Source organism: Drosophila obscura, unplaced genomic scaffold (genome assembly GCF_018151105.1).
Source record: "Drosophila obscura isolate BZ-5 IFL unplaced genomic scaffold, ASM1815110v1 contig_179, whole genome shotgun sequence".
NCBI lineage: Eukaryota > Metazoa > Arthropoda > Insecta > Diptera > Drosophilidae > Drosophila > Drosophila obscura.
Window position 1 is genome coordinate 7,283,328 of NW_024542766.1, and position 20,661 is coordinate 7,303,988.

The 20,661-nt window shown below is 40.6% G+C and overlaps 4 protein-coding genes across 4 annotated transcripts; 2 read left to right on the forward strand and 2 right to left on the reverse strand.

Annotated features, from left to right (window-relative positions):
• Nucleotides 1-5,173: 5,173 nt before the first annotated feature.
• On the forward strand, nt 5,174-9,809 carry LOC111076857 (lysosome-associated membrane glycoprotein 1). The gene is made up of 4 exons (XM_022370876.2): nt 5,174-5,335; nt 8,025-8,405; nt 8,468-8,689; nt 8,748-9,809. Exons 1-4 carry the CDS (start codon nt 5,278-5,280, stop codon nt 9,086-9,088), a joined length of 1,002 nt encoding a protein of 333 aa, XP_022226568.2. The 5' UTR covers nt 5,174-5,277; the 3' UTR covers nt 9,089-9,809.
• Nucleotides 9,810-9,815: 6 nt separating this feature from the next.
• Nucleotides 9,816-13,842, reverse strand: LOC111076856 (intraflagellar transport protein 88 homolog). The gene is made up of 9 exons (XM_041592324.1): nt 13,753-13,842; nt 12,826-13,681; nt 12,556-12,761; nt 12,264-12,492; nt 11,442-12,207; nt 11,179-11,378; nt 10,198-11,122; nt 10,044-10,133; nt 9,816-9,981 (listed from the first exon to the last, which is right to left on the reverse strand). Exons 2-9 carry the CDS (start codon nt 12,928-12,930, stop codon nt 9,854-9,856), a joined length of 2,649 nt encoding a protein of 882 aa, XP_041448258.1. The 5' UTR covers nt 12,931-13,681; nt 13,753-13,842; the 3' UTR covers nt 9,816-9,853.
• On the forward strand, nt 13,234-14,577 carry LOC111076858. Its single transcript, XM_022370877.2, has one exon. The coding sequence runs from the start codon at nt 13,279-13,281 to the stop codon at nt 13,912-13,914; it is 636 nt and encodes a 211-aa protein (XP_022226569.1). The 5' UTR covers nt 13,234-13,278; the 3' UTR covers nt 13,915-14,577.
• LOC111076859 (protein SPT2 homolog) lies at nt 13,921-14,591 on the reverse strand. The gene is made up of 2 exons (XM_022370878.2): nt 14,406-14,591; nt 13,921-14,342 (listed from the first exon to the last, which is right to left on the reverse strand). The coding sequence occupies exons 1-2, from the start codon at nt 14,512-14,514 to the stop codon at nt 13,990-13,992; spliced, it is 462 nt and encodes a 153-aa protein (XP_022226570.2). The 5' UTR covers nt 14,515-14,591; the 3' UTR covers nt 13,921-13,989.
• Nucleotides 14,592-20,661: the final 6,070 nt, after the last annotated feature.

Below are 20,661 nucleotides of genomic sequence, written 5' to 3' on the forward strand. Positions count from 1 at the left end.
TTTTGTTGGTGCGACGGGCACAGTGCGCAGCAGCTCGCTGCAATTGGCACGCATCCTGCAGTATCTGGAGTGTCCGCAGTATTTGCGAAAGTACTTCTTTCCACTGCACAAGGACCTGAAGTACTTCCTCAGGACTGAGCACACATTTTTCAGTGCTGACCGGCATTCAATTTAACCTTACATTTTCTGTGGCACGACACAGACTGCCTTTATATTTATTTTATTTATAAATAAATATGTTGTTGTATGATATTTCCCGGTTTTGGTATAGGGGAAATTATATTATACTTTAAAGTCGAAACAGTCAAATGAAACTTTTGCATCGTCGCTATGGCCTGAAATTTACATAATATAATTCAAATAATTTTACATAGCATAGCTATTTTTATTACATTTTAATGCAATTAGGAATAATATAGTATATAGTAGTAGTATATTATATAGTATAGCAGAACAGAACACGTAATGCTATTTTATTTACTCTGCATCATCTAATCTGCAGAAATATTTTTCGTATTTCTCGTACGGACGCTTGTCGACAAGCTGAAGGCGTTCCTCCACGTGCACGCGAAAACATTTCATTTTAATCGACTCCTCCTGTATCAGTTTCGTCTCCTTCTGGAAGCACTCTTCCAGCATTTCCTTGCTGTTCGAAGCATTTCCCTTGATGATCGACCTGGCCAGTCGCGAACGGATTTGTTTGCATATTTGGTCGCTTTCGTAGTCCATGATATTTTTGTAGGCGCTAGGTAGGTATTGTATTGAGTAGGTATTGAGAGGCAGTGGAGGAACACTCTCAGTGGACAAACGTCTGCTTGTAGCCGCGACTGGCTCCTTATTTTTGCCAGCAGCACCCAAGCGGATAACCTTGGATGGTGGGACATCATCTGGGTCATCTGGGATGTCATCATAATCATCATCATCTGAGTCGGAAGTGTGCTCGTTTTGCCTCTTAGTTGCTGTGGCCTTTCTTTTGGTCGTTTTGGCATCTTCAGCTTTGCCAACTTTTTTTTCAAAATTTGTGGATTGTTCCTGAAGAATCGGAACATCTTCTTTTTGTATCTATTGGAAGGAATAGAATATAATATTATTGCACTGTAAACTTAACTTCACTTACTCAGCTCTGTCCTTGGCGGCCGCTTCCATGTAGGGAGCCTTGCGCTCCTTTGAAAGCCGCTGCCATTCCTCACGTTGCCTCACGTGCCAGCCAGGCGTCCTTGCATTTTTCGATCGTGAACAGCACATAGCCAGCCAATGGCAGTTTGGGGGCTCCAGGGGCTTTGATGCGGCGCCAAAAGAGTTTCTTGACATCTTGATCTATAGAAAAATGAATCAGTAAAACATTGTTCGAACAATGTTCGGTTCGTACTTACAAACTTCGTCGTCGTCGTCGCTGCTGTCGGAGCTGGAGACCGAGCTGCTGCTGGATTCCGAGTCCGACCCGGAGATTACGATAGGTTCGTCGTGCCATTCATGGACATTCATGATATGCCTTCTCATATCTTCTCTATGAGGGCTCTTATATGAACATTATGGACATGCGAAGTTTTTTTTCTTTTGCCCAAATTCACAGGAAAATTTTTCGTGCTCTGTAAAAGATCTTTTCAACATACAGTAATGGAAAAAATAATAGAAACGACAATTTTTTTCGCATTTTCAAATTTCTTCAGTCAAAATTTTTATTTTGTAAGTTTAATAATTTTGATTGATAGTCTATACAGCTATGTATCAAAACATAACAAAATAATAATTTAAATAAAATTAGTGTAGCAAAATAAATTTTTTCATTTTTAGGGCCTGGAAAAAATAATAGAAACGGCCGACTTAAAGCTTTGAAAAACCGTTTCTTAGCTTCAAAGGCTAGTAGGTTAACTTATAGCTACATATTTGGAAGTGACAAGGTGATTTTTAGTGACTTCGACCCATCTGCGACCCATGGAATCCACCAGTTCGTCACAAATGGTGGATCCATGGGAACCAATCGGACTTAACATTTTGACAAAAATCATTCCTATTTTGGTCCTTTAGCCACCAGTCCTTCATTAAGTCTCCTAAAGGTGATCTATAGGATTAAGGTCTGATATTCCATCAGGCCAATCCATCAGGGAAACTTCTTTGTCCAGGAACCATTTCTTGGTCAGCATTTAGGAGTGATTCGGGTCATTATCCTGATCGAACTACCACTTTAATGGTATTTCCTACTCAGAATTATACTGTCGAGTATATTTACATAGTCGGAGGCACACATTTTTTTCTATATCCAAAGTATTGGACCAATAATCGAATGGATAAAGCATCCCCACAACATTATGTGCCCACCACCATGCATACCCGCTTTAACAGAACACCTGGGTCTGGAGAAGTAGTATTAAGATGCCTAATATGAAGTTCCCCAACAAATATAAGCCCATTTACCTTAGTTTCATATGACTTTAACACATTTTTGTAACTTGGACGACATAAATGCACCTTCGCGAAATTTACTCGGTTTCTAAACTTTTTTTGGAAAGAAGTGTTATATTTTTTGAGCTATATGACCTTTTAAATTGACGTCAATCAGCCTATTCCTTATAGTACGACTACTAACCCGTTCTTTAAGATCATTTTTCAGATCTATCAACGAGAGAAAGGGATTTTTTTTGGATTTTCGAACAATGCGCCTGTCGAAATGAACCCATGTTGCGGGCTTTCATACGCGTGTGTCTCGTTATTTTGTGTAGTAAATCGAAGTAAACACTTTTTTAAAATCCATTTTAGATATTTGTGACCATCTGACCTTGTGTGGCCTTCAGTTTTTAGATTTAGGATATGTTTTTTTTTAATATCCCTACAATATACTCCAAGACCCATTCTGAACCGAATAATAACAACAACAAAAACGGAATCCTTAGGAATAGGTATTTCATATCTTCTTTTGTCTTTTGGCGATAATATATTACCTATATAATTCGATTTTAACCGTTTTATTACAATATAAGAACAAAATTGGAATGCGTTTCTATTATTTTTTCCAAGACAAAAACGTGATCTTCCTACAAATTAGTGTACCTAGCTTATAATTTTTACGAAAGGAGCCCAAAAGAGAATCCAAAGTAAACACCCATTATCCTGAAGCTAAGCACAGTTGTTTTTATTCAAACAATTTGCTCCAAAAATGAAATATTTGGTTTCAAATTTGAATGCGCATGCCGTTTCTATTATTTTTTCCATGACTGTAGTTCTTCGGCATCTTTCGCATCTTACGAAACCGGATTCCGGTTCGCTCTAGAAAATATAAATAAGTGAAAATATAAATATAATATATATATATATATATATATATATATATATATATAATATAATAAAATATATATGTTACATGTTACTTTACCTCGCTGGAACTTGCGGAAATGCTGGAAGCATGGCCATAAACTTCAACCCATGTTCTAAATGTAACGGGCAGGGCTTTGTTCCATGGACGCTCGTCCCATGGAGGTAGAGGAGGGCTGTCGGCTTTTGGTTGTTCTGGTTCATCTTCAGAATTCATATTCTCTTCTGGAAAAAGTAAACACTAAACAAAAACCGGCGCCGGTTTGCAGAAAAATGAGTGTGACCAGATAGGCAGATGAGATGATGCCAACTCGGTGGAAAAAGGATGGACGCAAAGTGCTCAAAATGAGCCATTTATAAATGGCTGACTTTGCGGGTAATTTTAAATTTACCTTAAAGTTTGTTCGCTCTAGAAAATAAAAACAAATGAAAATAAAATGATATGTAATCCAACAATATATGATATGTAGCTTGGCAGGTCAATTTAAAAATAAGATATATATATTTATTTTGTGCTCAATAATTTAGCCGCGCCGCTCATTTAGCTCAACTGAACGGCGTCGACGGCGGCCGGGGCCGGGGAGAATGCTTACTTTTCTTTCAAACAGAAACATTACGGCGACCAATTGTTAAAATTGCTGAGCGCTCTGATGTGAGAAACACTTTAGGAATTGTTCTGTGCAAGCTAAATATTGAATGCACTATCTCTCAAAGAAAAGTGATTGCAGATGTACAAAAAATTGGAAAAATTATAAATCCAACTGAAGCGCTTTTTGAACATTCAATGGAACAACACATTGGAATATTTTCAGAAATCTTCAGTAAAACTCCATGCTCAAACAATATTGTTGAAAAATGCATTAGGACTGATGCAAATTTGTTTAAGGCTTCCGATCCATGCTCTTCCCATAGACAACAAATCTTAGAGCACTTGATAAAAGTTTTTGTTTCTTATAACTCAATGGCTCAATGACAAACACTAAAAACTTAAAATTAGACATAAAGAGAAAAGAGAAAAATAAGAAAGAACAATGGATGAAGGAAGGGCAAATATATATTTTGAAAAGAATTGTCCATATGCCAAAAAAATAAAAGGCATAATAAACGATGGCTTCTGTGATTAAAAAATAATTAAAAAATGCTAAGCGTTACCCCTTTAATTTAAAAACTTACTCATAAGTTATGATAGCACCTGCAGTAATGTAGGCTGTCCGATTTACCATCTTTTTCTTTATTGAAAAAGTAAAGATCGCTGACGAGGAAGAGTGGTTTCTTCCGAAACAGACTTACATTTTTTACGGCTGAGAGGGCCAACTAGCTAGTAATTATATTTTTTGTTTTGTTATTTTATCGCTAAAGCGAATTGAGTGGTCGCACGACGATGAATCTGCAATGACCAGATACTTCATTTGGTATGTTAATATCGATTTTTTGTCGTGAAAACTTGCCAATCTTGCAGAAAATTTATGTATTTATCGGATAAAATTATTTGTTTAGGACTGAGAATCCCAGCTAGCTAGTAATATTAAACGGAATATCAAAATCGAGGAATATCAACGTTGAATGTTTTGAAAAAAACAATCGATACTATCGTGATAGCTCTAATAATTATTAAAAAACCATTGAAACCTTTTAGGAACTTGTCCATTGTAAAATTTAGATGCCACCTGTCGATTTGTTTACAAATGTGTCTTCGTATTTTATAGCAAACAATCCAAACATATCAAAAGCGCAACGACTGTAGCTCGATACTATCATGATAGTCTCAACACCATCGATAGTAGAGGCTAGCAGCAAAATATCGATAGTATCGATAGTGCCCTGGATGTTTTGACACCTCTATTTGACATCCAAAACAACAACTATATTATCGTGCCATTCGTTCGACATCCAAAAAGAAGAGCAGGAGCAAAGCAGAGCTAAAACTTAAATCTAACCATAAAACCCTAGAGCAGAGAAAGTTACAATATGTTCGCCCACAAATTGGTGCTGCTAGGCACAACATTGCTTTTGCTGAGCAGCGCAGGTGAGTCTGAAAAAGAAAACTACGTGAACTTAACACCCCACTCACCAGAAAACTGCGTCGCACTGGAAGCCTTTGTTCAATTTGCTTATTCATCGCGAATTATTTATATTTTTTTTGGTTTTGCTGTCTCGCTTGTACGCGCACGTAACCCGCTGTTTGTGTGTTGTTGTAGCTGCTTTTATCTGCGAAAGAGTTAAAAACAAACAGCGCTGGAATATAATTAAGCGATTTACTAGGCAAAAAAATGTGTTGTACCGTGTGTGTTTGCGTGTGTGTTTCAGTGTGCAATGTAAAAACTGCAAATGCTAGAATTATCTAGATTTATTAGCGATTTGGTCACCCTCCCCCTCTTTCTCCCCCTCTGCTCATAGTTCTTTCTTTTGCTCCTCTGACCTTAGTTTGTTCTTCGGAGACGGTTCCTCTCCACAAAATGGTGGCTTAGAACCGTTCCAAGCCAAAGGAGGGAATGCAGTCAACTCTGTCTTCACCCCCCCATCCCCCCTCCCACTGCGCGCTTATCCGGCTGCCTACCTGCATCCAAGGGAACAAGAGAAATATCATCCAGATAAAGCAATTTCATTGCACCCGCTCTTTCTCTCTTCTCTATCCTCTCTCTTGCGATGCAGGCATATTCAATTTCTCGTCTCATCTTGTGCTCTTTCTTCACTCGTCTTGCCCACCCCCTCTATTGTGCACTATATAATTATATTTGATTCACAGCAACAACTAAATTGTTATTTATTTGCTTAACTTTGCTTCATTGTTCTTCCCTTATCGCCGCGACGCCCTGCTTTGCTTCCGCCAATATGGGGGCGTTTTGCGATAGTGGTTACGCGTAAACTCCCTTCTAGCACTAATACCAATTGGTTCTCGTCTCGGATTTCCTGTGGTTTTTGTTATTTCTCAATTCTCGGACTTTTCCATTCCTAATCTGCTCTGCCTCATATATATTTGCATTCCATTCACCCCGCCTTATGTTGGCACATAGAAATCTGTTTAATAGTTTCGAATTGTCGTGGAAAACTCGGAATGCAACCGTCTCGGAGTCTCGAGCTGATAAGGTTTGCAGTCCCGGCCTCTTCTATATGTTTACGCTTTTGCATATTGTGCAAAACGTATTCCAAATAAAACTAGCCAGAGAAGCATATGGAACCAGTTGTGGATAGCTCCGCATTGATTCGTAACTGGAATGATATTTAGGAGGTGTTAAAAAGATTCATTTATCTCTCTTCGAAGTCCTCGTTTGGCCGCTAATCTCACTTTTGCGGTCAATGTGTCTTGCAGATTGCCTTGCATGAGATTGAAGCTTAGTTTTACTTTCTATGTTTTACTTTTCGTGCTTCCGACTTGTATCCCACATAACATTTCCGAGTTATAGGCCCTCACATATCGCCAATTAGTCCACTCCACACTCGTTTTGTATGCATTCTTTCCCATTTACTCTCTTCTTGCATGCCGTTGCGAAATAAATCTTATTACCACAAGCGATTTATTTTCCCATCGTTTTTCTCTGTATTACATGTCTGGGGCCGCGACACGCCCCATGCCAGGCTGTGTTGGGTCTGTCCGTCCGTCTGTTTGTCTGTCTGTCTTCTTTCCGTCTCTCTGTTTGCTTGCTTAACTTGCATTTAAAGGTCATCTCTCTGGACTGCATTACAAAATGGCATTGAACTAGAACAGGCCCCAAAAGGGCGAGGGGAGGACTGTAACCGCAGAAAGGACGGGAGTGGCCGCAGGGTTCAAAGCCAGATACCAGAACAGAACAAAATTTGCGTTAAAATATAATGAAATAAACTGCCTTTTGAACAACAATTATTCCATTAAGACAGCGATGAATCATGCCCCACCCAGCAACTACTACTAGATGTTCGACACTCCACTCCATTGTTTTTACAAAAACACATGACTGATGCCAAGGGAATGATCAACGGGCAGAGTCTGAAAGGGTATAGATAAAATTGTTGACTTGCATTCGGAGGGTTTCAGCTATCTGTCGCCGCAAAACAGGAAGAACAGTACATATGTATATTATTTAAAATATGTAAATGCACCCATTTATTTGTGATAAATTCTTTGGAATTTCGGTTCATGCCTGAGCACTCATTTAATCCAACAGTTTTTCGCTCGAATGTGTCCCCCCACATTTGCCTGTTTCCCTCTATTGGGTTGCTTGCATTTTTTCCCGTACCGCCCGACCTGCCCAATCGTGATACTTTCGTTATCAGTTTTATTGCTCCAAAGCTTCAATGAATTATTCATCGAGCGAAAAGTGAGTCACCCTGTTGACAATCCAGTAAAGGCTTGAATGGCGTAGCGAAACAACAACAAAGAAGATGCAATCCCAGCAAAACCTCATAATCAAGAGCTGGGTGGTCGTCTCGTCTCTGTGGGCCCCCGGAATTAACTTAAACACATAGCAATTGTATGCGCACTCTTGGGGAAAGCTAGGAACTGTTATAGTTCTTCAGTGCACAGGTACGAACAGTTGAATGAACTGTAGATACTCTTTAGAATACCTGAAACAAAGCACCGACTGATGTAAGCCGGTCCCTGTCTGCCACTCTTCTCCTGATCTTTTGTAGCAACAACAATAGCCAAGTTAAATATTAAAGCAGGCAACACATGCTGATAAGATAATTTGTAGACAAAGAACTTTAATATCAACCGTCTCTTATTGTATTTCCTACAGTTCACTCGCAAAGTTCTATTAGTTTGAAGGATGCCAATTTCGAGGAGGCACCAAAAACTCTGGAAACAACTTCAGAGAAGCCAAGCAGCAGCAGCAGCACCTCCACCTCAACAACCACCACTACAGCAGCACCCAAAACTTCGACGACGACCACTGAGAAGACAAGCAGCAGCTCTAGCAGCTCCACATCGACAACAACGACGACCAGCACTAGCACCAGCACCAGCACTGAACCACCAAAGACAACCACTACACCTGCGCCAGTGCCAACCACTACCCATGCACCGCAACCATATCCTGAGCCCAAGGTCGGCACATGGAATGCAACCTGCATTCTGCTCACCATGGCCGCCCAACTGAACTTTACCTATGAGACCAAGGGTGAGCATTTAATCCGTCTTCTAGTTATGCCTTGCTAATGGTTTCTCATTCTCTTTTAACAGAGGGAAAGATGGCACATGGCCTGTACAACATACCCTCGAATGCCACCATTGGAGATCATGTGTGCGACAGCCAGACGATTCAAAGTATTCAATTGAGCTGGGGACCCGCAACCTCTGTCCAATCGATGGTGATGCAGTTTGACAACAAGAATGCAACCACTGTGCTGTCCGCCATCCAAATCCATTTGTCTGTGCTCAGCGAGGACTTCCCCGATGCCAAGGGTAGGCAGTCCTCCATTCTGTATAGAGATGCATGTTTATAGTCCTTTTGTTTTTGCAGAGAACCAAACTCTTCAGCTGATTCATCGCGGCAGTGATGAATTTAAGACGCCCGAGAAGATGTCCTACCACTGCACACGCCCTCAGAAGCTAAACTTGACCGAGACTGTGGACTTGAAGCCAGAGATTGGATGGCTCAGCGTTAGCAACGTGCAGGTGGAGGCATTCCGTGGTGCAAATGCCGCCGGCTTCTCCACCGTACACGATTGTGATAGCTCGGAGACCTCGGATGTGGTGCCCATTGCTGTTGGCATTGCCCTGGCCGCCTTAATTCTGGTCGTTCTCATCTCGTATCTATGCGCACGCCGTCGCTCCAACTCGAGCGGCTACATGAGCTTCTAAGTAGGGAGTAGGAGGAATAGCACCCCCAGCAAATAGGGCACGTTGGAATGGGATTGAAACAGAGATCGAAAGAGAGCAAAAAGAGGACGAGAGATAGCAAAGCGTTTTGGTGTGTGTGTTTGAAATCAGAGAGAAAATTAAGATTGATTTTGATAGAAGATAATTGGAAGCCGTCGTCTGTGAGCATGTGAGGAGGAATGATCCATTTCTTGTTTCGTGAAAATTTCTGTTCAGTTTTGTATTTGTTTTCGTCTAAATCGTAGAACGCGCTCAAAAAGAGAATGAAAGTGGCAAGGAAAAGGGGAAAAAATGTAAAAGAATTCAATCGGAAGAAGCTCTGTGTAAATCTGTGTCTGTCCCCCATGTAATGTGTGTCCATAAATTGTCGTCTCCGTCTGTCCACCCTCCCCCTGAAATTTTAAACTTGCAATAGAAGCACACCACACACACACACACACACACACACACATTTTACTCAATATATCACGTAAAATTAATTAGCGTGTGTCACACTCCGAAAAAAAAAAGGTGAAAACGAGCAAAGGGGGGGTTCAACGCTATTGGCTGATGAAATTAATAGTTGATTATGGGGTCGAGCTATTTCCAACTAGAACGAACATCATTTTTAAATTTTGAACGTAATATTATCAAAATACACACACAACACACAGATTTATTGTATTATTGGCCTTGAAAGCGTAAATAAAAATAATATTTAAAACCAACATTGGAATCTATATGTTATATAAGTATTTATTTTGATATTTAAATGGGCAACAAACTTTCGGCATTCATTTCCGCATCATCATCGGAGTCGTCTTTGCTGTGCTGGCCACGATACATGCCAGTGCGTGGACGCTGTGCTGGTGGACCCAAAGGATCGAATTGTTGCACTGCCAAGCCAAAAATATATATTAAAGGGAGTAAACATAACATTTCCGAATGGTTAAATCACCTGCAAATGTGGCAGAACTTTGTCTGTATGCCATGGTACCAGAGAGATCGCTGTTCTCCTGCAGACGCTCCTCATTCGATGGTCGTATGGCTAGAAAAAGCAAAAAGGATTGTCAGGTAAGGAGGGTTCCTAGAGATCCCAGCAAGTTGCTTACTCCTCATGCGGCTGCTGCCTGATGTAGCCGATGATAGACGCTGCTGCTGGTATCGCTGCTCATTCTGTCGCTCCTGTTGCAGCTTGTGGAGTCGGGCATAGTCCAGCGAATACCGCTCATGGAGATCAGTGAGACCCAGGCTCTTGGTCACCTGCATCAGAGCACGCACACAGGTAAGGTTATCCGGAAATCGTGCATAGATCTTCTCGAACATGCCCAGATACTGCTTGGGCGGCAGATAAGAGTTGCGGAAGCAGCTGGCAATCCGCAGCATGAGATTGGGGTCATTGGGATCAGCGAGAACCGCTCGCTCGTAGTAGTAGAGCGCCTTCTCCGTGGCCTGCAGCTTGATGTAGTAGGAGCCAATGGAGCTGGCAATGCTGATGTCGCTCATATTGATGCGATACGCCTCGTTATAGTACTGATTGGCCTCCTGATGATCCTGTATCTGCTCGTACATGGAGCCCACCTTCTCAAACAGACGCGAATCGATGTCGGCGGCGGATATGCCCAGCACCTGCAGATACGCCTGCAGTGCTCCCGGCGTTGCGGTTGGCTTGAAGGCGCTCCCCACTAGCCCCGAGCCATTGCTGAGTCGACGTTCCTGCAACTTTGCCAGCTGATAGTAGACATGGCTATGCTGCACCGAATGGGGCACCATTAGCTGTGCTTTCAGCAGCTCAAACTGCTCCTCCGCCTGCTGATAGTCCTGCTGTGCGAGTGCCACCAAACCAAGATTATAGTTGGCCTCAAAGCTTGTGGGTTGCAGCTGCAAGGCTCGCTCCAAGCGCTCCCTGGCGGCGCTTAGGTTCTGCTTCTGCATATCCACAATGCCAGCATTGATCAGCGCCAAGGCATTTGTCTCCAGAGCTCCGATATCCTGCAGCTGATTCAGGCAATGCGAGGCCATATCCAGGTTGCCCAACTATGGTTTAACGATTGGGATTATTTAGACTATAAATCATTATAGGCATAACTTACGCTTATGTAAATGAAACTCAGATTTGTCAGTGCACTCGCTGTCATGGATCCCTCGCTCTTGCGATCATACATCTGCAGGGTTTCAATGGCCTGATTCACATCGTTCTGCCGCAAGTAAACCAAAGCTTTGTTTAGTTCGAGCTCATTGGCCAGCCAGGACAGATTCGAGGTCTTGATGATCTCAATGCACCAGTTGTAGCCTGGAAAATGTAAGAGTTTTGATACCTAAACACAGACTAGGCTCAGACCTAGACCACACTCACCGTCATTGTAGTTCTCCTCAATTATGGGTGATATTAGATCCACAATCATGGTAATGGAACGCTTTTCCGCATTCCTTTTTTGTTTGGTGTACTGAGCCAGCTCATCCGTTTTGAGCGCCTGCAGAACTGAACGATTCTTTGCCTTGGCAGAGGTATTAATGAACTCCTGCACCTTCTCGTAGGTGCTGCCACCCTCGGCATCGATTACGGCCACTTCGGCACCACCACTGGCCCCGCCATCTGTGGACTTTTGTAGATGATCCTGTACACCAGCGGCTTGGCCTGCCTGTTCGGCCTGCTGCTGCAGCTTGATTATATTGTTCTCACTCTCCAGATCGCTTTCACTCTCCACGGCCTGGACATCGCACAGATTGCGAAAGGCGCTCTTGATCTTCTCGACATCGCCCATGGCATAGTAGCAGAGCAGCAGATGGATGCCACTCTTGATGTCCGCCCGCTCCGACATGATGAACTCAAAGCTGGAGGCAGCGTCCGAATAGGAGCCCATGCGCACAAACAATACGCCAATATTCTCGGTGATCTTCAGACGCAATTGATTCAGATTCTTGGGCACCGAATCCAGGGCCATGCGATACATTTTGATGGCCTTCGGATATATGCCCATCTTATAGTAAATGTTACCCATATTCAGCTTCAGCTGATTGACATGGGGAAACATTTTGTTCTTTGTCATAATGCTGTACGTGTTGAGGGCCTCGATGTGCATATCACTGCGCTCGTATTGCTCAGCCAGATTGAAAAATACCTGAAAAAGGGACGCATATAGAGCAGACAGCAGTAAGGAGAGTTTCCAGAACTTACAGCATAAGTCAAATCAAAATTGTGATACACATTCTCGCCCTGCTGATCCCGAAAGCGATGCAGTGTTCGATCCAAGGAGAAGGCCTCCTTGGCCTTGTTTAATGCATCCGCCAGAGCGGATTTAATCTCCGCATTGATGTCGCCACTGGCACTGTGCGAGGCCAGGACAATCGATGCCTCCAGTAGCTTCACAATCTTTGCCTCTAGATTTTTGTACTTAATCTGTGGACTAAAACGCAAATTAATATTCAAATTCAAATTCAATACAAGAAACCAGCCTAAATCAACCTACTTGACTTCCTTGGCTGCATCGACGGCTGCATTGGCCGAGGATAGTGTCTGCTGTTTGGCCTTCTCCAGAAAGAACTGATCGAATCTTTGGCCAGCGGAGCCACTGCTGTTGGCCGCATAGCCCACGGCACGTACCGCCGTGGATGGTCTGGCCAGCGCAGTTTTATCCCCACCGCCGCCTGTTCGACTGCTAACCAGATTGCCGCGCTACAATGCGGAAGGGGAACATATATATAATCAGTTGAGATTTTTTCGGGCTTCGTTTGCTTACCGAAAAGAGCTGCGAAGTGGGTGGCCTGGGTCTGCCTGCGGCTGTTGGTGGTGGTGCTGGCACTACCTCGGATTCAGGCTTGGCTTCAACGGGTGCTGCACTCATTTTTATTGTCAATTATACAATACAGGGATTGCATTTGCTGTTAAAATTTCCGGCTGAAAAGGCACTCCTCGAATGAAAATAAAGCTAAGGACTGGCATTTGTTTGGGTTGACCGTTTCCAAGGTGATCCCAAAGCCAGCACAAGGTTGCCACCGTGCCCCATAAGGGTAGCAGAGTATCCGTTGGTGTTTGAATTAGAATTAATATGAATATAAGAATGATTAATAAATATATTAATGCCCTAAAATCATTGCTCCTCTTCCTGCACATCTGAAACCCAGCAGGTTTTTGTAAACCATTCAAAAGTACTTACAATACATTAAACACCTCAATCCAAGCCCGTAGCACTATGAATCCAATTTGTAGGATTGATATTAATCGGCCCGAGTGCCAGAAATGGATGGATGATGTGTACAAGAAATGTCGCGAGATCTTCAGCAGGGAAGTGGCCGCATCAGCCTGGTGGCATGACGCAACGCCCGCCATATACAAAGCGGATATACATGCCATGACCGCCTTGGATTGTCACAAGCTGAAGCGTGATCTGGCCAAAGAAGTGGCTGCCACAGGCGCTGGATCGCCGCAAGGCGCTGTCTTTCTTTGGTGGCACAAGGTGCTGCTAGTTGTGGCATATTTTGTGGTCTTTGGTGCGTTTATCTTCCTCTATCGGTGGGTCGATGCCAGCTGCCGTTCTGTGAAGATTGAAGAACTGCCCAAAGCCCAAAGCCAACCGGAGGAGGCGCCACCATCTCCTAAGGAGTCGCCAAAGCAGAAAAGGAATAAGAGAACGGTAAAGGGTTGGTTTCGTCGCCAGTGTCGCCACCTGTTTGTCCACAGCGAGGCGGAGTTGCGGCGCCAGAAGGCCAAGCGGGCGAGGGAGGAAAAAGTGCACGAGGAGCACACGCAGCGTAAGATCGAGAAGTGGACACATGCCCGGGAGCGGGAGGAGCAGAAAAGGAGGGACAGGGAGGAAAGAAAGAAATGACCAACGTCCTGAAGCACACGACACACACCACACCGCACGCATAGCTTTAATCTGTTCCGATCAATACAATCGTTTCTATTTGGCACTGGACAGCTTCATCTTTTTGCGCTTGTTTTGCTCACGTTCCAGCCACATATCCTCCCGATCCTCCTTTCTGCCCAGCCGCATGCTGGCGCGCTCCTCTTTCTGCACTTGATCAAAGTTGGCGTCCATGTGGCGCAAGTCCATGTCCGTCTCGTCCGAGAAGCGACGCTTGTCATAGCCAAAGATTCGCCGGATGTGCGATGACACCAGCTTGGAGCTAATTTCCTCTTCTTCCTCGACAATAAAGTCCCGCATCTCCTCCAACTCGTCCTCATCCTCCGATAAGTTGTGCTGCTCTTTAACGCGCTTAGGTTCAGTCTTTTTGCGCAGATATTTTGCGGGACCTGGCATCGGCAGTGTGTGGTTAATGGATCCGAAAAGTTGAGATATATCTGCATAATCCTTACCATAGTAGCCAAACTTCTCACGTTTCTTCACCTGCTCCATTCGGCTCCATTCCCTGCGTTCGCGTTCGGCGACTTCACGCTTCTGCTTGCTGGTCATCAGGCGACTCATTTTGATAAAAATAAAAACGGAAGGGTACGAACACAAAACTAAAAACTAAACTAACAATTATAAACTAATAAAATGAATACTTGATTTACATATATGTATGTGTGTGTGTGTGTGTGTGTGTGTGCAAGCGTAGGGTCGATTACAGTGTGGTATAAATTGTTCTAAAGAAAATATTCCAAAAGAGTCGCAGATCCAGCCAGGAGGATACAATCTATTTATTAATCAAATCAATTAATAGTTTAATCAGTTAAACTAATTAAATTAAACCGATTTCAACGATAAGTCGATAACAAAAATGGCGAATTTTTCATCCCTAAAACCTAACTAATTAATTGCTTAAATATGGTTCGAACGTGCGCTAGTGAAAATATATTCTACTCCATAAACGAATAATATTATTATTAATATATATTCTTTAATTCATAGAAAATCATTCGATTTAAAATGGCGATTAGTATGCCAAATAATCATAGCTTTGCAACACTAATCCCTGCGGCAGGCTTTGACAGCTCAGATCCATTTCCGGCATCTGGACTCGTTCTTTTTCTTCTTTTGCGGTCGTACAGCACGGACGTGTTTTTGGCTTATCGCAAGAAAATTGCAAATTTGCAATGAAATACTTGCATACATATATGCAGAATATATGGTAAGTATCAAATTTTAAACCATAGATATGCAGGAAATATACAAATACTAACGGAATTGCTAAAATTTATAGTGTAAATTAAATTAGAATGGCTTCAGCTACGCGCTTGCGCGCTTCACTTAATTCTCTGCGTATGTGTGATGAAAGGGAATATATTTCATTTAAAAATACACAAAATATAATATATTTATTGAAATATTATCCAAATACAAAAGAGGTACTTAAAAAGTTCATAATTTATAACAAACCAGCCAATTTACAGTGAGGATTACTAAATAATGAGTAGATTTAAAGTTTGATGGGAGGTTAGAACCGTTCACCACATCCTTGGCTTGTGACCAAAAGCAACCAATTTCATTTAATGCACATTCTGCATTGAAAAAGCAATCGAATACCGATTTGATTTACAAAGTCTATAATATTATGAACATTGTGCGAGTAATTATTATTTGAACACATCAAAATTGTAGATTTGGGCGTGTTTTTTTCTTTGCATGGAAATATTATCAAAACACAAAAGAGGTACTAAAAAAAATCAGTAATGTGTGCGAAACTATGAAAATAACCATAGGGATTACTTAAACCCAAGCGGATTAAATGGGAGACTTATTTTTTATTTTTTTTATTTATTATTATATTATTGTTTCTTCAACTCTGCGCGTGCGCTATCTGTTTATTTGTGCTAAAACAACATGGCGGTTTGCCCTTTTCTGATACCCTTTAGCGTAAACTTTCCAGCAAAAATATGAAAAGTGATGAAAAATAGTGGCACCGTCGACCCGCCTACAAGAGCTCTAAAGTCAAAGTTTTTATCATCTAATTCATGGTCGTGCTATGCAGCTATAGCCCTGTTTGCTGCAGAGCAAGATAGATGTGAGTCCACCACAAAGAATGATTAATTAAAGCCAACATTTTCAGTTTGTTACCAGGTCAGATTCGTGAAACGTTCCATTTTTAAGTCGTATCAGAGTTTTAACCTGGAAACTTTGCTTGAAAAATTCCTCCAGTTTTAAAAAGTACCAAAGGGGATTTGCAAATCGTTGCCTTTTTTAACTCGAGTTGCACTTCCCCTTTGGCAACTTAGCTGGAACATCTCTGCCAGAAAATAAATTTTATTTTGAAAATTATAAGTGATAGATCTGAGTACCAGATTCGATTCAGCTTTCAAGTTTGTTAGCACAACTCAGATCCTAGGAAGAAAGTTTGTGCATATTTTTCATATCGTGCTTTATGGCAAACAGAGGATTTATGTTATTTTCCAAATCATAAAGCTCTTGTATGCCATACAGCAAACATGTGAGCAGGCGACAAAGAACAATGAATGCGATCTAACGCCCAAATTTTAAGTTTGTTACCAGGTCAGATTTCTGAAACGTACGTTGCCTTTTTTATTTCGTATCATGATCTGTACCTGGCAACTTTACTTGAAAAATACCTCAGTTTATAAAATTAAGAAAATAATAATAAATGTAGCTGTATCGTATTCGATTCGGGTTCAATGTTGATTTCTATTTCATAATCTTGACCTTCGGCACACAAGGAAGTGTATTTTTCTCTCTTTGTTTGTATGACTACCCTTTTATCAATTCTACCTGCATTTGCTTCAGATTCCTCCGTTTAAAGAAGTAAGAAAATAATTTAAGCCTTAAACTTTAAAGTAAGAGTGAATACGGACTTAAACCTACATTTTCCGCTTGTTACCAGGTTAGATTTGCGAAACGTTGCCTTTTTAACTCGTATCGCAGGTTTTACCTGGAAACTTTGCTTGGAAAAATAACACGGAAATTAATTACTATCGCTCCCGAAATTAATAGTGATTAAGGTGATCAAAACTATCCCAATCTATTATCGGGAGTTTAATTTAAATTTCATTTGGTTGACCTTAGCCAGGGAAACCCTGCATGTGTGACTTTTTTTATCCATCTGCAGCCTTTTCCTGACTAAGATCAAGGTGAGTAATCGTCAAAGAAGTTATCAATTTTCCAGCTTGTTACCAAAGGGGATTTGCAAATCGTTGCCTTTTTTAACTCGAATTGCACTTGCTCTTTGGCAACTTTGTTGGAACATCTCTGCCAGAAAATAAATTGTAATTTGAAAACGTACGTACCTAGTTTTTGTGCTGTGGTAACTTTGCTCAAAAAAAGCACCCACTAAAAAAATAAAAAGTGATTTGTTAAGAATATCAATACAATTTGTTATCTAATTTACGGTTGTGCTTTGGAGCCTGCAGGGTCTTTATGATATTTTCTAATTCATAATTCCCCTGTTGATTGCAGAGCAAAATGCACGTGAGTTCTTTACAGGAAATTAATTAAAATTAAAGCACACCTTTTTTAGTTTGTTACCAGTTTGGATTTTTGAAACGTTGTTTTTTTAATCCGTTTAAAAATGTGTAAATTAATAATAATATAAATTTGTTAGTGGTCGGACGACAGTGTTGAATTTTAATTCATATTCCTGCTTTAAGGCAACCTTGGCTGTGCGATACTTCTATTCTCACAGTCTTGTTTGCCTTATATCAAGAAACTATGGAGTCGTGATGTAAACGAAAAAGACTTGGTGTGATTTTTCAATAATAAAGAAGTAAGCCTTCAACTTTAAAGTAAGAGTGAATACGGACTTAACCTACATTTTCCGCTTGTTACCAGGTCAGATTTGCGAAACGTTGCCTTTTTTAACTCGTATCGCAGGTTTTACCTGGAAACTTAGCTTGGAAAAAACTCGTACCTATATTTGAAGAACATTTAAAAAAACAACAGTGTTTTCATGTTAAAGAAATAATTTTCCCTTTCCCAAACCAAATTCACATGCATGCTATTTGGTGTTCAAATGATTTATTTTATTGTTCAATTCATAAAGCTATTGTCTACCAAACAGCCAGGTGTGAGCAGTCGTCAAAAAAGTTTTAAACTCACAGTTTCAGTTTGTTGCCAGGTCAGATTTGTGAAAAGTTGCATTTTTTAATTCGAGCGACGGTCTTTAGCACGGAAATTAATTACTAGTGCTCCCGAAATGAATAGTGAATAAGGTGATCAAAACTATCCCAATCTATTTTCGGGAGTTTAATTTAAATTTCATTTGGTTGACCTTAGCCAGGGAAACCCTGCATGTGTGACTTTTTGTATCCATCTGCAGCCTTTTCCTGACTAAGGTCAATGTGAGTAATCGTCAAAGAAGTTACCAAATTTCCAGCTTGTAACCAAAGGAGATTTGCAAAACGTTGCCTTTTTTAACTCGAATTGTACTTCCCCTTTGGCCACTTGGCTGGAACATCTCTACCAGAAAATAAATTTTATTTTGAAAATTATAAGTGATAGATCTGAGTACCAGATTCGATTCAGCTTTCAAGTTTGTAAGCACAACTCAGATCCTAGGAAGAAAGTTTTTGCATATTTTCATATTCGTGCTTTATGGCAAACAGAGGATTTATGTTATTTTCCAAATCATAAAGCTCTTGTATGCCATACAGCAAACATGTGAGCAGGAGACAAAGAACAATGAATGCGATCTAACGCCCAAATTTTAAGTTTGTTAGCAGGTCAGATTTCTGAAACGTACGTTGCCTTTTTTATTTCGTATCATGATCTGTACCTGGCAACTTTACTTGAAATATACCTCAGTTTATAAAATTAAGAAAATAATAATAATAAATGTAGCTGTATCGTATTCGATTCGGGTTCAATGTTGATTTCTATTGCATAATCTTGACCTTCGGCACACAAGGAATGTATGATATTTTTATTCTCATGCATGCTTTGTGTGTCGTACTTCAAGATGTGACTAATCGACTAACTCCCAATTAAGTTATCCCCAGTTTTAAGTTTGCTACTAGGTCAGATGTGTGAAACGTAAACCCTTTTAACTCGTATCACAGTTCTGACCTGGCAACTTTGCTTAAACAGATTCCTCCGTTTAAAGAAGTAAGAAAATAATTAATTGTGCTCCCGAAATGAATGGGGAATAATGTGTTCAAAACAATGCAACTCATTCGATGTGTGGTTCAATTTTATTTGCTTGTTACCTGGTCAGATTCGTGAAACGTTCCATTTTTAAGTCGTATCAGAGTTTTGTACATGGAAACTTTGCTTGAAAAATTCCTCCAGTTTTAAAAAGAAAGAAAACAGTTAATTGCGATCCCTATACTAATAGTGAATAAGGTGATCAAAACCATCCCAATCGATGTTCGAGTGATAAACGTGTTTAATTTTAATTTATATTTTATTTGAATGATCTTAGCCAGGGAAACCCGGCATGTGTGACCTTTTTTTTATCCATCTGCAGCCTTTTTCTGATTAAGATCAAGGTGAGTAACCGTGAAAGAAGTTACCAAATTTCCAGAGCTTGTTACCAAAGGGGATTTGCAAATCGTTGCCTTTTTTAACTCGAATTGCACTTCCCCTTTGGCAACTTAGCTGGAACATCTCTACCAGAAAATAAATTTTAATTTGAAAATTATAATCAGTTTTCAAGTTTGTTAGCACAACTCAGATCCCAAATACATTGCCTATTTTTGATACGTACTTGGTTTCTGGATCTGTGGTACCTTTGCCCAAAAAATATTGAAAATTTATCTTATCTTATTCACATTCGTGCTATGTGGCCAGCAGGGGTATATTGTGATATTTTGTAGTTCATAATGCTGTTGTTGGCTTCAAAACAAGATGGGAGTACTCCACAAAGAATGACTAACTCAAACTGAAACCCATCAATTTATAATTCACATTCATGACTTTAGTCACCCAAGGGATGTGTGATATATTCTAGATCATCCATCCTTTGTGTGTCTTAGATCAAGATGTGAGTAATCGCCAAGTTAAAAGTTTGCTGGAGGAGTGGATTTTTACGTTGGACAAAACCTGCGGTTAAAGAAATATATAAATAAATCTTGATTTCGAAATGGTTCCATTCTATATACCTTTACATTTTTGAAGGAAGAAAGTTTGTGCATATTTTTCATATTCGTGCTTTATGGCAAACAGAGGATTTATGTTATTTTCCAAATCATAAAGCTCTTGTATGCCATACAGCAAACATGTGAGCAGGCGACAAAGTACAATGAATGCGATCTAACGCCCAAATTTTAAGTTTGTTACCAGGTCAGATTTCTGAAACGTGCGTTGCCTTTTTATTTCGTATCATGATCTGTACCTGGCAACTTTACTTGAAAAATACCTCAGTTTATAAAATTAAGAAAATAATAATAAATGTAGCTGTATCGTATTCGATTCGGGTTCAATGTTGATTTCTATTTCATAATCTTGACCTTCGGCACACAAGGAATGTATGATATTTTTATTCTCATGCATGCTTTGTGGCTCCAGTGTGCTACGCTAACCCCCCCCTTGTGGCGGACCCTTTTACCGCCCACAGATTCCTCCGTTTAAAGAAGTAAGAAAATAATTTAAGCCTTGAACTTTAAAGTAAGAGTGAATACGGACTTAAACCTACATTTTCCGCTTGTTACCAGGTTAGATTTGCGAAACGTTGCCTTTTTTAACTCG

Excerpts from the sequence above, each read along its gene's own strand:
- LOC111076856 (XM_041592324.1), bottom strand. The coding sequence starts at position 12,930 with ATGAGTGCAGCACCCGTTGAAGCCAAGCCTGAATCCGAGGTAGTGCCA. Across the intron at positions 11,123-11,178 it reads TGAGTTTCATTTACATAAGC|TTGGGCAACCTGGATATGGC; the intron begins GTAAGTTATGCC and ends GTTAAACCATAG. Across the intron at positions 10,134-10,197 it reads AGGCAGCAGCCGCATGAGGA|CCATACGACCATCGAATGAG; the intron begins GTAAGCAACTTG and ends TGCTTTTTCTAG.
- LOC111076858 (XM_022370877.2), top strand. The coding sequence starts at position 13,279 with ATGAATCCAATTTGTAGGATTGATATTAATCGGCCCGAGTGCCAGAAA.
- LOC111076857 (XM_022370876.2), top strand. The coding sequence starts at position 5,278 with ATGTTCGCCCACAAATTGGTGCTGCTAGGCACAACATTGCTTTTGCTG. Across the intron at positions 5,336-8,024 it reads GCTTTTGCTGAGCAGCGCAG|TTCACTCGCAAAGTTCTATT; the intron begins GTGAGTCTGAAA and ends TATTTCCTACAG. Across the intron at positions 8,690-8,747 it reads GGACTTCCCCGATGCCAAGG|AGAACCAAACTCTTCAGCTG; the intron begins GTAGGCAGTCCT and ends TTGTTTTTGCAG.
- LOC111076859 (XM_022370878.2), bottom strand. The coding sequence starts at position 14,514 with ATGAGTCGCCTGATGACCAGCAAGCAGAAGCGTGAAGTCGCCGAACGC. Across the intron at positions 14,343-14,405 it reads TGAGAAGTTTGGCTACTATG|GTCCCGCAAAATATCTGCGC; the intron begins GTAAGGATTATG and ends TGCCGATGCCAG.